Below are 17,972 nucleotides of genomic sequence, written 5' to 3' on the forward strand. Positions count from 1 at the left end.
GGAAGAATCACTGGATGCCGTTCATTGTATTGAAGGCTTTCGGAAGCCGCCACACGGCCGCACGCCCTGATCAGTCCTTGCGGATCTGGAAACGGGTTCATGCTTAGGATGGCACTTGAACTTGGCACTGAACGCTTTTCACTTAGGCAGTGATATTCCACAGGGAATTCTCTGCGCTGAGTGTTCGAAATTAGGAACCGCTCGGCGGCGGCGATTTCAGTGGCCAGTGCTTGCTGCACTGCTGAATGAAGCGATGAACATAAGCAAGGACCCGTAGAGCTTTCTCAAGCTTGGAGAAACGTGCCAACTACTCTTCAGAAGGAGCTTTTGCGAAATGGACTTCTAGAGCACGCTTCTCCAGGTCGGTCACCGGAGCGTTGTCGACCTGAGTTGGCCATTGGTTGCGTGGATTTTGCAACCAAGTCGGTCCATGCCACCATAACAGGCTATCGGCTAGATCTTGGAGGGAAACTCCTCTACTTGCCAGGTCTGCTGGATTATGCTCAGATTGAACATGAGACCAATTCTCTGTTTTTGTGGCCTGGGCGATCTTCGTCACCCTATTGGCTACAGATGTGGTCCACTGGCACGCTGTCTTGCTTAACCATGCAAGCACTATCGTGGAGTCCGTCCAGCAGTAAAGTTCGGAGTTGATCGTAGGCATCTGTGGAATGATTGCTGCAGCCATTTCGAAAAGCAATAACGCTCCGCTCAGCTCCAGTCTTGGGAGCAAAACCGTTTTGACTGGTGCTACCCGGGTTTTCGCGGTTAGGAGTTGCACCATAATGGAGCTGCCCACTTCTACGCGGACATATATTGCCGCCCCATAAGCCTTTTACGATGCATCGCAAAAGCCATGATGCTCGACCTTGAAATCTGGATGAAACGATAGCCAGCGTGGAATGCGTATCTGCTCTAAAACCGAATAACTTCGGAGAAAATTAAGCCATCGCTGAAAAAGCTTATTTGGAATGTTTTCGTCCCACCCAAGCTCCTGTAGCCAAATCTCCTGCATGAAAATTTTAGCTCGAACGATAAATGGCGCTAACCAGCCTGCAGGGTCGTGTAGTGTGCGCATACGTAATATTAAGAACAATAAGTATACAAACACATGGCAACACTTTGTTGCTATGTTTATGTCAATAAGCCTCAAGACGGATGTAACATGATCGTCCACTGGAAGGCTACAAAGTATAAGTGCATGGTCAGCATTCTCACGCTGACCAAATGCACAATACATATGTGCATAACTCACTCTCGCGATAAGCATAGATATATAAGATATACATAAGAGAGAGCCGCTCCGCTGCTGGCGTATCCGGCAGCGCAGCCACGCTGCTTAAGCTTAGCCGAAATATACTTAAGATCGAATATTGAGAGCCTTGTAAACCACCGAACGGGCAGAACCTTTTTCTGCCCAACTAAAACTCTCAGAATAAATAAAGAGTTATAAACTTAAATGTCTGCCCTATCAATTCACCACGTTTGGAATACTACATGGCGACCGTGACAGTCGTCCAACGTTGGACTAATTAGTGAAGCACACGTTGGACTAGCTGGTGAAGGACAAATTGGACAAAAACGGATGGAACCGCAACAACAAAAAAAAAATCTGAGTGAGTAGAGTTAAATCGAGATATGGGAAAGCACCGCGGCGGGTTGAAGACAAAGTTGAATAAACGTATAGCCCACGTAAGGTGGCTCATATACGGTCAACAAACCCCACCGCCTTGGCCGAAAGCTCTAAAGCTACATGCAGAGCTAGACCACTTGCTAAACTACCAGCAAGAATTAAAGAAAACACAACTCGAGAAAACTCACTCAGATAACATAAAAAATATAAAAATCGTTAATGAAGCTCCCAAACCAACAGCATGTCCAGCACCAGCACCGGCTCTAACGAAGCCTAAGAAGACCTGCCCACGGAACTGTACAGGAGTCTGGAGTCCTCACTGCCTGGGGACGTGTATGCAGCCCTCGTCATCATCGACACATATATAGACAGCAGCGAGGGAGTGTCAGCGTGCCACCACCGGCGACGCCCAGCTGACACCGGAGGATCAACGTCATCATCGACACATATATAGACAGCAGCGAGGGAGTGTCAGCGTGCCACCCCCGGCGACGACCAGCTGACACAGGAAAATCAATAACGTTAAAAATTTTTTTTTAATATTTTAGTTATATACATATATATATAAATACAAAAAAAAAAAACATTTTGTAAAACAAATTGTAAAATGGAGCATATACTCGTACTATTGTGCCCCATTAACCCAATATGGCCCGTGAAGCCATAGCTAGAAACAGGCAGGTAAAATTGTAAACATAAAATGTCCATAGAGACAAATACAATAAGTAAAACAGAAATATACCAAAATACAGAACAGTTTTTAGAAAATTTGGAAATTAGTATACCCAAAATGGGTTTAATAGACTCGAAAACTGTTGACTCCACAGCAAATGTAATAAATAAAGTGGAAGTCCAAAATGCAGACTTGTTCTGGATAACCATATTGCTAATTGTAATTGCTATGATTATGGTTACCCATGCATTAATAAAAATATACAAGCTGCATAATAAGTGTCTCAAAAAACAATACCGTAGCACTGCTAACGGTTTAGATAATATTTAAGAAAGATTCACTAATGCGTGGAACTCAGTTATGAATGAGATATAAAAGTAAAAAAAAAAAATATAAAACGTAATACTATTGTTGTCTGATTACAAAAAGAGAAATATATATCAATAGCAGACCATGAGTGTAGTTCAAATACGACACACTAAAGGTAAAGTTTATATCAAATTGGCCAGTACCACAGCATGGACTGGAAGCAGCTTGTTGATCAAATAGAGGAATCAAAATCAAATTTCAGAAAATCTTATAAATGCTTAACGCAAAACAGATCAATACAAGCTGCAACAATAAATAAGAATGCTCAGACATTAGTAAACAGTTATAATGAGGTAAGAGAACTTATACAACAGTATAGGAAGAATTTAGACAATAAACAGTGTACTAGAGTTTCGGAACTACTGGTGGCATTAAGGGAAAAATTAATACTAATAAAAAATAAATTCAGCCTCCAGATAGAAATTCCATCTATACTAAACACTCCATTAGCAATAGATGTTAATGAAGAAAACGCTGACACAGACGAAGAATATCCGACTGTAGTCGGGAAAGACATTAAAGAAGAAGATCTTCACGATCTGACTATACCAGCAACGTTAATGCTGAAGGAAGAAAATACTACCAATAACGCACCTGACTTAGAAAATACCTTAACCATGGCTGAGCAGCAAGCAGCAGCCATTAGGTCTTACATTAAGGATGTCGCGTGCGCAGTGCCCGAATTTGATGGACAAAAGATCCATTTACAACGATTCATTAAGGCAATCAAATTGGTAGATTTAGGTAAAGGACCATATGAAGAGATTGCAGTTGAGGTCATTAAGTCAAAAATAGTTGGCACAATTTTGAACTCAGTCGAAAATGAAACTACGATTCCAGCAATTATAAACAAATTGCAGAAGGTAGTTGTCGGTGAAACATCCGGCAATATCAAAGCAAAGCTATTAACAGTTCAGCAAAGAGGTAAAACTGCAACGCAATTTACCACTGAAGTTGATAGATTGAGAAAGCTGTTAGAAGCGTCATTTATCGATGAGGGTATACCTCTGGAACATGCCACTAGCCTAAGTACTAAAAAGGCAATTGACACCATGATAAATCGCGCTGAGCACGAAAGTGTCAAAACAGTATTAGAAGCAGGGACTTGCACCACTATGGACGCGGCGATAAGCGCATATATAAGAACGAGTGCAAGAGTTACCGGTGACATCAATAAAGTGATGTACTTAAGAGGTAACAGATCTAACAGAGGATACGGCAATGCCAATAGAGGTCCCAACCGAGGTAGAGGCTTCAATAACAATGGCTATAGAGGCAATTATAATAACGGTTACCAAAATAATCGTTACCAGAATAATGGTTATCAAAACCGCAATAATGGAAATAGTGCCTGTTATAATGGCAATAATAGAGGCCGCAATAATGTAAACAGAGGCCGTAACAACAACAACCAAAATAACTATAACGGCAATAATGCCAATGTACGAGTAACCTAGAATCAGGGAAACTCGCAACAGCCCTTAAGTACCCAGTAGGAGAAGATCGTAGGGTATACGCCATCAATTACAGTCTCAATATATTTACAACATTTAGTCATGTCGAAACTGGTGTAAAACTAGTTTTCCTCCTTGATACAAGTGCAGATATCTCTATTCTCAAAGAGAATTCTGACAAATTTTCTAATATTCAAGTAACTAACAAAATAAATATTCAAGGCATAAGCCAACAGACAGTTCAGTCTCAAGGACAAACTTTTATTGAGATACAGACAGGTAAATACATTATTCCACATGATTTTCATTTAGTAGATAAAAATTTTCCCATACCTTGTGATGGAATAATAGGAATAGATTTCATAAAAAAATATAATTGCCAAATTGATTTCAAACCAGAAGAAGATTGGTTTATACTTAGACCCAACAATTTGAAGTTTCCCATTTATGTTCCCATTACATACAGCTCTGGTAATAATACAACACTATTACCAGCAAGATCCCAAGTTGTCCGAAGATTAATGGTATCGTTAAAAGATGATAACATTTTTATTCCGAACCAGGAAATACAAACTGGTATTTATGTTGCAAATACAATTACAGCATCTAGTAATACATTTGTCCGAATTTTGAACACAACAGATTCTGATCAATTGGTCAATATAGATACTTTAAAATATGAGCCACTTTCGAACTACAATGTAGTTCAGGCAAGTGGCGAAAACAGAAATAAAACTGTCTTGTCTCAGTTGAAGAAAAATTTCCCAAAATTGTTTAAATCACAATTAGAAACCTTATGCAGCAAATATACAGATATATTTGCATTAGAATCAGAACCAATAACAGTTAATAATTTTTATAAACAACAGTTGAGATTGAAGGATGATGAGCCCGTATACACAAAAAATTATAGAAATCCTCATAGTCAAGTAGATGAAATACAAGCCCAGGTACAAAAACTAATAAAAGATAAAATAGTTGAACCATCAATTTCAGAGTACAATAGCCCTTTGCTGTTGGTACCTAAAAAGTCAAGCCCAGGTTCAGATAAAAAGAAATGGAGATTAGTAATAGACTATCGCCAGATTAATAAGAAACTTTTAGCTGACAAATTTCCACTACCGAGAATAGATGATATTTTGGACCAACTAGGTCGAGCAAAATATTTTTCTTGCCTTGATTTGATGTCAGGTTTTCATCAGATCGAGCTGGCTGAAGGCTCAAGAGATATAATATCTTTCTCAACCAACAATGGCTCATATCGTTTCACGCGATTGCCATTTGGTCTAAAAATAGCGCCTAATTCATTCCAAAGAATGATGACTTTAGCATTCTCCGGAATAGACCGTCTCAGGCATTCCTCTATATGGATGACTTAATAGTCATCGGTTGTTCCGAAAAGCATATGGTTAAAAACCTCACTGAAGTTTTTGATAAATGCAGGGAATACAACCTAAATTACATCCTGAAAAATGTTCATTTTTCATGCATGAATTCACATTTTTGGGACATAAATGCACAGCAAAGGAATTTTGCCGGATGACAAAAAATATGATGTCATTCAGAACTACCCAGTTCCACATGATGCGGACAGCGCTAGACGTTTTGTTGCATTCTGCAATTACTACAGACGTTTCATCAAAAATTTCGCCGACTATTCGCGGCACATAACAAGATTATGTAAAAAGAATGTTCCATTCGAGTGGACAGATGAATGCCAAAATACATTCATACATTTAAAATCGCAGCTAATAAACCCAACGCTCTTGCAGTACCCAGACTTCAGCAAAGAATTTTGCATATAATAACAGATGCAAGCAAGCAAGCATGTGGCGCAGTGTTAACTCAAAACCACAATGGCCACCAACTCCAGTTGCTTATGCATCAAGAAGTCTTACCAAAGGTGAGAGCAATAAGAGTACAACAGAACAAGAGTTAATAGCAATTCATTGGGCAATAGTATATTTTAGACCATACATCTACGGAAGACACTTCACTGTGAAAACAGATCATAGACCATTGACATATTTATTCTCAATGGTCAACGCCAGTTCTAAATTAACAAGAATAAGGCTTGACTTAGAGGAATATAATTTTACGGTAGAGTATTTAAGGGGCAAAGATAATCATGTAGCTGATGCGCTATCAAGAATAACCATCAAAGAGCTAAGAGAAATTACTGGAAATATATTAAAAGTCACTACAAGATTTCAAAGTAGACAAAAATCCTGCGCAGGAAAAGAACAAGTGGATTTGCATGAGCAATCCAAAGAAAAAGCTTCAGAGCCCAACGTATACGCAGTCATAACAAATGACGAGGTACGAAAAGTAGTGACATTGCAATTGAATGATTCGATATGTTTATTTAAACATGGAAAAAAATCATTGCAAGATATGATGTTGGTGATCTTTATACTAATGGAGTTCTTGATCTAGATCAATTTTTCCAAAGGCTTGAATCGCAAGCCGGTATATACGATATCAGCCAACTCAAAATGGCACCGTGGAAAAAATCTTTGAACACGTTTCAATAGATGAATTTAAAAATATGGGCAACAAAATATTAAAGAAATTAAAAGTAGCGCTACTTATCCCGGTGACCACAATAAATAATGAAAAAGAAAAAGAAGCTATATTGTCTACACTACATGATGATCCAGTACAAGGTCATACAGGCATTATAAAAACCTTGGCCAAGGTCAAAAGACGTTTTTACTGGAAAAATATGAGTAAATACATAACAGAGTACGTAAAAAAGTGTCAAAAATGCCAAAAATCAAAAATAACAAAGCATACAAAGACCCCAATGACTATAACAGAAACACCAGAACATGCTTTCGATAGAGTTGTCGTGGACACAATCGGTCCACTACCCAGGTCGGAAAATGGTAACGAGTACGCAGTCACCCTCATATGTGATTTAACCAAGTATTTAGTTGCCATTCCAATAGCAGATAAAAGCGCAAAAACAGTCGCTAAAGCTATATTCGAATCCTTTATTCTGAAGTACGGTCCGATGAAGACGTTCATAACGGACATGGGAACAGAGTATAAGAATTCAGTAATTACTGACCTATGTAAATATTTAAAAATCAAAATATAACATCAACAGCTCATCACCACCAGACAGTTGGAGTGATCGAACGAAGTCATAGAACTTTGAACGAGTATATACGATCCTATATATCGGCGGACAAAACCGATTGGGATGTATGGCTTCAGTATTTTGTATACTGCTTCAACACAACCCCATCTATGGTACATAATTATTGTCCATACGAATTAGTTTTCGGTAAAACAAGTAATTTACCAAAGCATTTTAATAAGTTACATAGCATAGAACCAATATATAATATAGATGATTACGCTAAAGAAAGTAAATATAGATTAGAAGTAGCATATGCTCGAGCAAGGAAACTGCTTGAAGCACATAAATTGAAAAGTAAGGGAAATTACGACTTAAAAACAAAAAATTTAGAGTTAGAAGTAGGAGATAAAGTTTTATTAAAAAATGAGGTAGGCCATAAATTAGATTTTAAATACACAGGGCCCTATAAGATAAAAGCATAGGAGAAAAAATAATATTACTTTACTTACAAATAAAAACAAGAAACAAATAGTTCATAAAGATCGATTAAAGAAATTCCATTCATAACTGACGTTACACTTATATTTTTCTTGATCATTTATACAAAATTTTTATTTCTTATTACAAAATTCACTTTTGTAATAGTATTGTTCAAGCTAAACAAAAAAATAAAATAAAAAAAAAAATATAATAATATATATATAATATGCATTCATTAAATAAAATAACTACACTAGGTTACGTTATTTTTCAAAAGGAGGGAGATGTGTGTGCGCATACGTAATATTAAGAACAATAAGTATACAAACACATGGCAACACTTTGTTGCTATGTTTATGTCAATAAGCCTCAAGACGGATGTAACATGATCGTCCACTGGAAGGCTACAAAGTATAAGTGCATGGTCAGCATTCCCACGCTGACCAAATGCACAATACATATGTGCATAACTCACTCTCGCGATAAGCATAGATATATAAGATATACATAAGAGAGAGCCGCTCCGCTGCTGGCGTATCCGGCAGCGCAGCCACGCTGCTTAAGCTTAGCCGAAATATACTTAAGATCGAATATTGAGAGCCTTGTAAACCACCGAACGGGCAGAACCTTTTTCTGCCCAACTAAAACTCTCAGAATAAATAAAGAGTTATAAACTTAAATGTCTGCCCTATCAATTCACCACGTTTGGAATACTACAGTCGAACAATTTGGCAATTTGGAACAGGACTTGGCGTTTTTTAAAGGACGTTTCAATAGCCAAATCTGGCGGGACGAAGAAGAATTCGTCGGAGGATGCCTTCCAGCGAATACCGAGTGTTTTGGCAGTGCTTTCTGCATCGATCTCGAGAAAATCAGTATTTAATAGATGGTTGCTCTGAATGGCCGCTAAAACTTCCTTTTGGTTGGAGGTCCATTTCTCAATGGAAATCCGGCGGACTTCAGAGCGTCTCGGAGCTCTTGCACCATGAGCTGAGCTTCTTCCGTGGAGTCCGCTCCGGCTAGAACATCATCCACATACATGAAATTTCGAATGATATTGCTAGCTTTTGGATGCCTGAGTTCTACGTCAGCTGCTAGCTGCTGCAGTACTCGGATGGCCAGGAAAGGCGCGCAATTGACTCCAAAGGTTACTGTTTTCAATTCGAAATCCCCTCTATTGTTACGGAAAAGTATTCGCTGGAATGGAGTGTGTTTCGGATCTACCCAGATCTGCCAATACATTTTTTTGATATCGGCACGTATCGAACACGTATCGGAAATAGCGCCACTTCAGAATTTGAATGGTCAAGTCGGACTGTAAGACAGGGCCAGCATGAAGGATATCATTTAAACTGGTACCATTCGACGAAGGGCTGGAGGCATTGAATACTACACGGAGTTTAGTAGTTATGCTCTGCGGTTTTAAGACGGCGTGATGTGGCATATAATAGGCGTTGCAATCATGGGTAGGAAGAACTTGTCGCATGTGCTTTAAGTCGAGATATCCTGGATCACCGTATCGTATCTCGCTTTTAAGGCCTCATCTCTTTTTAGACGCTGCTCATTTTTAAAAACTAGCCAACGCGAAAGACCTAGAATGCCCTAGCCCGGAACCGATATGTTCTGGTCGCGAAAAGGCAGAGTAACGACATATTTGCCGCACTCGTTTCTCGTGGTCGTTTGAAGGAAGTTCTTCTCGCACATGGAATCGGATTCTTTTACCAACTTTGTTGGTATATTCTCCACCTCCCAAAATTTTGTGAGTAGTTTGTCCAGTGAATTATCGTACGCGTGGGAGATCTGCGTCGAAAGGAGGAAATTCTGCTTTGGGCTGAGGCTGACACTGGCCCAGTTAGTACCCAGCCGAAAATGGTCTCTTGCCCCAAGAGAGAGCCACAGATGTTGGTTTTTGCTCCACTCAGAAGCACCGAAGGCAGGATGTCGGCTCCGATAAGTACATCTATTTGTGCGCTCTCATAGAATTTTGGATCCGCCAGTGGAAAATCGGGAAGATCCCGAAGGAAATTTTGCGGAATTGGGTAGAAAGGCAGATTTCCGGCTAGTTGAGGGAGGACATAGGCCGTCGTCTCCAAATGCAACGCGGGCCTAGTCGGAGATCGGATGGTGAAACTGCAGAGCTTCTTGGACTGTTTGGTTTAAGCCTGAGACTTGGGCTTGAACCACCTGGAATGGCAATCTAATTAGATTGAAGAGTCGCTCGGTTATGAATGTTGCCTCTGATCCGGAGTCGATCAGGGCGCGCGCCTTAAAGTTAGTGCCAAGATGGCAAATATTGATTATGGCAGTGCCAAGAAGGATAGCTCTTGAGCCCGTGGCGAAATAATTTTGAACACCGGCTTGCTCATTTGGAACGAAATTGGCCTGATTAGCGGAAATTGGCCTTGCAGGATTTGAAGGGCTTGAATTGCTGGAAAAGAGGTTGTTTCGGTGCAACAACGTGTGATGCCGGCCACGGCAAGTAAAACAATTGTGCGTGCTTTTGCACTCACGAAGCTGATGTCCCTTTGCAAAGCAGTTTAAGCATAACTGCTTCCGTTTAATGTAGGCTGACCGGTCGTCAACCGACATTTGGAGAAAACGCGGACATACACGGACAGGATGGTTTTCCTTGTTGCACAAGTCGCAACTTTTCGATTTTGGAGCCACTTTCGTCTCATAGGAATTTAGTTTTCTAGAGGGCCCACTTGAGTTCATCGCTTTGGAGTGCGACTGACTTGGTACGGACGGTCTCACATCATCGATGGCCTCTAGGGTTCGATGACGTTCTGTGAGGAAGGTGTTCAGCTCTGCCCATGTCGGGATGTCGGCTTTCTTATGGAGCGACTGCTCCCATAAGGAGAAGTTATCTTCGGGAGCTTGGATGAACACAGATATACCAGCAGGCAGTCCCAGTTCTCAGTGTTGATGCCTGACAGTTCTAAGGCAGTCAAGCAACCTTGAACAGTACTTTGCAGTACCTTCAAGGCCGCCCCAGATTCCTGTGGTATCGACTGCACATTAAACAGTATTTTCAATTGACTGTTTACCAACAATCGTTTATTTTCGAAACGCTCTATTAGGTTTTCCCACGCAGAGCGGAAACCCCGTTGGTGAGAGGCGAAATCGAAACGATGGCATGCGCGTCGCCACTTGTTTTGGCATTTAAATGGAATACTAACCGGAGTCAGCCGTGGATTATTGATATAAATGGCTGTGAAAAGATCCCGAAAGTCGGCCAGCGAAGATAGTCGCCTGCGAAAACTTCTGTATCGCATGGAGGCAACCGACAGCCAGAGGAAATGTAGGCCTGGGCGCAGCGTTTGCGGCTGGGATGACTGAGACGTGCCCTGCTCGATTTTATCAACGAGCTGGGCAACACTTTCATAGACTGAATAGCAATAACTGTATTTAGCCCTGAGAATAGGCATGTTGCCTGCTGCCGCTTCGCCTGCTGACACAAGGCCTCTGAGCAGAGGTCGAATTCCTTTTCAACCTTGTCCCATAGGGTTCGGACTTGGTCGCGACGGACGCTGAGCATCGTGACGGTTGGAGCTGCGGATTCCGGAGTGTTAATCTGAGCCTCAAATTCGCTTAAGCATTCAGAAACCGAAATGAATTTGGCTAGCGCTAGATCGGAAGCAGCCATATTTTTAGCTGTGCGCTGTACTGTGGCTTTGGATGGAGTAGCACAGTCGTCGGAAATCTGCGCAGGCGTTTTCACCGAAATGCTTGGATGCTTGACTCTTGGGCCCTTGTGGTGAAAAAATAGACCTGGGTTTGTCAGCGGACAATTGCGAATTGAAGGAAAGCGGTTTCGGAGCCCGGTCACACTTTTGTAAATGCAGACAGATTCCTTAGACTGCACTTAATAAATTTAAGCTTGCCGCCGTGAACGGTATAAAGCAGCGGAAAAAACCGTAAGGGGTGAGAAAGTGGTGTAAAATTTACGAAGTGGAAACGCCGTAGTTTCGACTAATTGGACAGGTGACTTGGAGTGAACAGCGAATTGTATAAATTACCTGTGATTTATGGTAATTAGTCCACCTGATTTACGGTTGGAACACTTGGAATGTGGAACACGGTGAAAAAAATGTTTATTAGAACGTAGAAATTTTATTTTTTTTGTTTACAACTGGAAACGGAGAAAATGGAATGGTAGAATTGGAGTCTTTTTCCGCGTTTTAAGTACTTCTAAAACAAACACAAATTAATATCCAAGCAATACAGGAAAAAATATTTGTCGGGTGAACGACTTATATTTATTTATGGATGAAAATAAAAATTATTGTCTTGTAGTTTTTTTTTAATTTTGTTGAAAATTTAAAAAATAATTTAATAAATATTGAAATATTTATTTGTTAAAAAAAAAAGAAAAAACCGCTTTTAATTTATTGCTCGGAAATTAATTTGGAAATTTACGGCGTTTTACAAAACGCCTTTTCCGCGTCGGCACTTGGAATTTCATTTGTGGTTTGAATTTGCCGACGGGAAACAATTTACGCTGTGGTATATGTTTAAAAGGAATGCAGATAATATGCGCAATGTATGTCGGTAATATATGTGGATGTAATGTATATGTGATAATGTGGATATAATATATGTAATGTATATGTGCTATATGTAGATGTAATATATGCAATGTATATGGATGTAGTATATGTTGATGTAATATATGTTGATGTAATATATGTTGATGTAATATATTTTGATGTAATTTATGTTGATGTAATATATGTTGATGTAATATATGTTGATGTAATATATGTTGATGTAATATACATATGTTGATGTGTAATATATGTATATATGGAACTGGCGGGTAAATGTTTAATTAATATTTTACTTGGAATGGCCAGAGGGTATGTGTTGTTTGTTTCGTTATTGTATTCTTGGATAGCGAAGCAAATTGTATTAAGTGGACTGCCGAGTTAAAGCAAAAATGTGTTGCGAAAAGAATTTGCCTTACGTTGGACACAGTGAAACGAGAACAGAATTTTTGCCACTTTTGGCAGAGCTTTGGACTTAGAAATTTTCACTGAACTTGAAACTTGATCCAATACTTAGACTTAGAAATTTGGACTTAGAAATTTTCACGAATGAGAGTGAAGGGTAATATGGCGGCGCCCCCGCCTAAATCTTACAGCAAGTTGAACGAAATTGGATTTTCAAACCTTTTGCTGCAGACCGGCAATTAAAAGGAATGGAAATTTCGTACTTATCTTGTAATTTGTTCGCTGGTGGACAAACTTGAAAATCCAGGTGATCTGGCTCGAATGGATCAAAAATGGTGGGTGTTATGGGGGTTGCTGTCCTGGAATTTTCCAGATCGGCTGAAATAGAAAACACTCAAAAGGCCGAACACTTGAGTTTTCTTAGTTGCGCGGGCGCGACTGGGCGTATGTTCAATCGATCGTAATATTTTTTACACTTAAGCTTATTCTAATTAGCTAAGCTCTCACAAGCGCAGTGGAGACTCTGTGGTGAAGAGCGAGAGAGCGTAAGAGGGAGCGGAGAGCGGGAGACAGTCGAAACTCCGTAACTTGGACAACGGTTGTTGTTTAATTAGATTTAATGAATCAATTTATAATAAAGTTCGAGTATTGATCTGGGATTATGAAAAGTGGATTTGATGCAGTGACATGAATTCTTAATGGACCAATGGGATCGCCAATAAATATGGTTTTGCTCCTGGCGATCATGGAAGGGTGGGGCAGCGGCCCCTTTTCTTTTAAATTCGGCAGGCTCCAAATGAATAATAAAATTCTTATCGGTCACTTACATCTTTCGACCGCGTCCAAATAATCTTGATGTCCATATTTCTTTTGGTGACTCAGTTACAATGAATTTTCTAGTACCTTGTGTTTTGAAAATGTTTTGATATTTTTATTATTATAATATTTTTGTAAATTTCTATCGATTTGCAAAAAAACTTTTTGCCACGCCCACTCTAACGCCCGCAAGCCGTGTCAGTGTTGAAGACTCTCCTTCGCAGTGTACTAGCTCAGTATCGGGTATCAGATAGTCGGGTAACTCGACTATAGCGTTCTCTCTTGTTTTAAGCTACAACCAGTCTCATGTATGCACCCGAAAAAATCACACTATGCCCACGACGCCCCGCTTCTTGTGCTTCTTCTTCGGTGGTTCCTTTTCGACTTTTCGTTTTACGCCGTGGGAATTTTTCCCAACTTCGACAAGCAAGCTCAACGTATCTTTGGAGGACGAGGCACCCCTACAATCATTGGTCCTTCGAGCCGGATATTCTTCTGACAGCCGTTCCTGGCTATTTGTTCGGCCAAGACTAGTACGAGCCTTTTTAAATTTTCTCACCGCCGGTCTTCAGCAGAGCGCCGAACATTCAATTTCGGTCGCACTGCTGTAAGAATATTTTCCGTGTCAATTCCACATCCGTGATTTTTCCGACACAACGGCAGGTGAGAAACTCAGTTTTCCTCATCGATCGACATTTTTCTTTTCAATCCGTCTTCGCTGTGTTCCATTCTTTCTCCGTAGATCAACGACCAAACGGTCATATATGTATGTATGTAACATAAATATGGTCATATGTTTATACATCATACATATCCACATATGTTCATATGATCATACATTATACATAGTTACATATATATTCATCCCATACATCCCGTATGTACATACATATGTACACAATTATATGTCGACGCAATTCTAACTCCGCGAATTTGCAAAGTAAAAAGTGAAATTGTGTGGTGAGAAAAAAAAGGCATAATTAATATCGGCCAACTTGTGTGCACGTCTTCGAGAATTTTCTTGTTCGCCGGACAGTCCGCCGCGCTTGCGATATTTTTTTCTCATCTTGGTGTGTGCCATTTTTTTGCCACATAATTTGTATGTCCTTTTACAGACATTAAATACAGTCCACTTCTCGATGCTTTACTGTGCCCATACATATGCATGCATGCCCATATTCCGTATACTTATATTATCTGCCTTTCTTCCAGGAACTAATTTTCTGCTAATAAATTATTAATTTACGAATTAATATATTTAATAAATTAAAAAAAAAATAAATTATTAAATAACGAATTAATATAAAAAAAACTAAAAGCGAGACAAAAACAACAACATTATTAAAAATCCATAAGGACGGGACAGCGATTGTTTTTTGTCCAGTTAACCGCTGCAGAGCCCGCGGTGTTGTTGTTTGTTCTCCCTCTATCTTCCGTCTCTACGCACACACCGCTTGCCGGTGGCAAAACAGCCAAGGTTTCAATTCCACTACTCCGGCTTCGCAATTATTTAGTTTGAGAATAATTGAATTTTTGCGATTACTATTTTCTGAATTTTTAATTATATATTTTCGAATTACGGGACAAGATCAACCCTTCGTGGACCTAATTTAGTTTTCTGACCCAACAGAAAGAAAGCTCAACGTCCGAGGAACGAAATATTAATATTTGTATTCAGAATATAAGAAAGCTCAACGTCCGAGCAACGAAATATTAATATTTGTATTCACATATTCATGTCCGACGACATCGAGATTTTGGATCTTCTCTCGCCGATGACAAGCTGGTCGCGCCAAGAGCATTAGTGTGACCGCCTGGTCGCTTCTTCCAAGGCACCCGTTGCCCAAGTCAGGTGACAAGCCCTGATCAGCTGCAGAGCCCGCGGTGTTGTTGTTTGTTCTCCCTCTATTTTCCGCCTCTACGCACACACCGCTTGCTGGTGGCAAAACAGCCAAGGTTTTAATTCCACTACTCCGGCTTCGCAATTATTTAGTTTGAGAATAATTGAATTTTTGCGATTACTATTTTCTGAATTTTTAATAAATTATTTACGAATTACGGGACAAGATCAACCCTTCGTGGACCTAATTTGGTTTTCTGACCCAACAGAATATAAGAAAGCTCAACATCCGAGCACCGAAATAAATATTTGTATTCACATATTCATGTCCGACGACATCGAGATCTCGGATCTTCTTGCCTACACTTCCGTTTCCGGATAGGGCACCATCCGCCCGCGCAACTTTCGACAGTTTAGGATCCGCTCCGGAGTCGCGGCACACTTATTCGTGCGCCACACAGGTCGTGTCATCGTCGTTGGTTGTTGGAGTTAGGTTATTTGCGGGCAAGCGTTTTTTAAACTTTTTTTTGGCTTCTTCCGCCGTTCTAAAATAACACATTTTTTTCAACCGGCTTCAGCGGCCGCAAGCCATTAGCGCCATGAGCATTAGTGTGACCGTCTGGCCGCTTCTTCCAAGGCACCCGTTGCCCAAGTCAGGTGACAAGCCCTGATCAGCAGAAGTCGATTCTGAGAATGCCCACGGGGGGACAAGAAACTGCATACGGTCCCTTCGATCAGCTTGGACAGGTCCCAACCCGCATCTCCGCGGCCATCTCAGTTAAAGCCAAAGGCTGCCACCACCATTCAAAGGGCAAAAAGATATGGCCGAGTCCATCTGGACGAAATCCGGGCTATATGGGAAAATGTGAAGAAAGGCTATGATAGCTGCTCCGATCTCCTTTCCTTGTCCGCCGAGGATCCCGACACCTTCACAGTGCTGGAATCCGTCTATTTGAGGTGTTTTGCCAATCTTCAAGAGATAATAGAAAAGGCGGCAGTCCAGTCCACTTAGGCTTCCGTCAGTGTTCTAACACCTTCGACGACAGGGTGTCGTCTACCGCCAGTGGACACCGAAGTTTTCGCTGGTGATTATCTTCGGTGGCTCACATTCCGAGACCTTTTCACCGCGATATATATCCAGAATCCCCGTCTCACACCGGTGGAAAGGTTGTTTCACCTGCTTGGCAAGACGAGTGGCGATGCACAGGTGACGCATGAAGGGTTTAGTTAAGCGTGGCGAGGCCTTACAAATCGCTATGAAAACAGACGCTTGCTGGTTAACAGCCACTTGAAGATTTTACACGGCCTCCCAACTGTCCACCAAGAGTCCGGGACCGCCTTAAGAGGCTTACAGAGCACAATTCAAAGCTGCTTGATAGCCTTGAAGACATTCTCCATTCCAGTCGAGGCTTGGGATTGCCTCTTGGTGTTTATGGTGTCTGCAAAACTTCCTAAAACCACGCTATTCTTGTGAGAGCAATCAATCCACAACAAGGCCAAAATTCCAACTTGGGATAAGATGGATGCGTTCCTGACTGAGCGCCATCCCGAAACGCTAGGACGGACGTCGTCGACGTCCTCCAATTTCCACCGAGACCGGCAACTGCAAGCGCCCCACCGCGCAGGCTCAACTCATACGAGACCAGGGTAGCTTCCGCCCTCAAGGGGTGTGATCTCTGTTCCAGGGAGAACCACCCTATTCGCTTATGTCCACCGTTCCTATAAATGGATGTGAATGGTTGCTCCGACTACGTCAACAGAAGTCAGATCTGCCTGAACTGTTTCCCACGAGGGCACCAGCAATGGGATTGCACTAGTGCCCACAGCTGCTTCACATGCCACTGCCGGCATTACACCCTCCTGCAATGCGGTAATCCATTTGCAACCGCTTCAAGTTCGACTGCGACAGCCAGGACTCGGCCCGCACCTATTCCTGAAGGCACGGGCGCCTCAGGGAATCCTCAACAATTCTGTATTGAAACCTATCTGGACCTATGGCTCACAGTTATGGGGTTGGAAAAATAATACAACTGTTCAGAAAAAAAGGAATTGTTATAGTTCAGATTTTTAAACTTATTGTTAGTTCTTAAACAAGAAGATTCAATAAATAAAAGCAAAGTAATATAAAAACAAAAAATCATGACGTTTTCTTTTCCATCTCTGTAATTTCATATTGGGATCTCTTATGTTACTTAGCCATACAAGTGGCCTATGAAAGTGTTTGTCGCGTCAGTAGGCGCGCCGGCCGCAGAGCCACAGGCCGCGGAACTCGTCAGCCAATCCACGGCCTCCAGCCGCTCCTCGGCTCCCGTCCGCCGCTTCACGGCGTTCTCCAGCCGCTCCTCGGCTCCAGTCCGCCGCTCCACGGCGTTCTCCAGCCGCTCCTCGGCTCCCGTCCGCCGCCCCACGGCGTTCTTCAGCCGCTCGTTGGCTTTTCCCGACGTCTTTGAGATGCTCCGCGTCCTCGTCCTCATCCGCCTCACTGCGGCGTTTCGGCCTCTCATGAGGGTGCGTCCGTTGCGCCAAGGCAGTTTTCCGCCGCCCGTCTGAGTAGACCGCCGAGTGCATCCTCCATGTCCGTGGTCCTGGAGCGGATCTGTATTCGCGAGTGATGCAGCCAGGCTGCCTGAAGATCCAGGACGGACTGCCAGTGGCCAGAGCACCGTT

At 41.5% G+C, this 17,972-nt stretch overlaps 1 protein-coding gene and 1 pseudogene across 1 annotated transcript; both read right to left on the bottom strand.

Moving 5' to 3' along the window:
• Positions 1-17,972, bottom strand: part of LOC26535280 — a 383,537-nt pseudogene that overhangs the window by 46,858 nt on the left and 318,707 nt on the right.
• Positions 6-3,291, bottom strand: LOC122319671. The gene has a single exon (XM_043207266.1). The coding sequence runs from the start codon at positions 782-784 to the stop codon at positions 308-310; it is 477 nt and encodes a 158-aa protein (XP_043063201.1). The 5' UTR covers positions 785-3,291; the 3' UTR covers positions 6-307.

This window comes from Drosophila yakuba, unplaced genomic scaffold (assembly GCF_016746365.2).
Source record: "Drosophila yakuba strain Tai18E2 unplaced genomic scaffold, Prin_Dyak_Tai18E2_2.1 Segkk50_quiver_pilon_scaf, whole genome shotgun sequence".
Lineage (NCBI taxonomy): Eukaryota > Metazoa > Arthropoda > Insecta > Diptera > Drosophilidae > Drosophila > Drosophila yakuba.

Coding starts and splice junctions, on each gene's coding strand:
- LOC122319671 (XM_043207266.1), bottom strand. CDS start 784: ATGGTGCAACTCCTAACCGCGAAAACCCGGGTAGCACCAGTCAAAACG.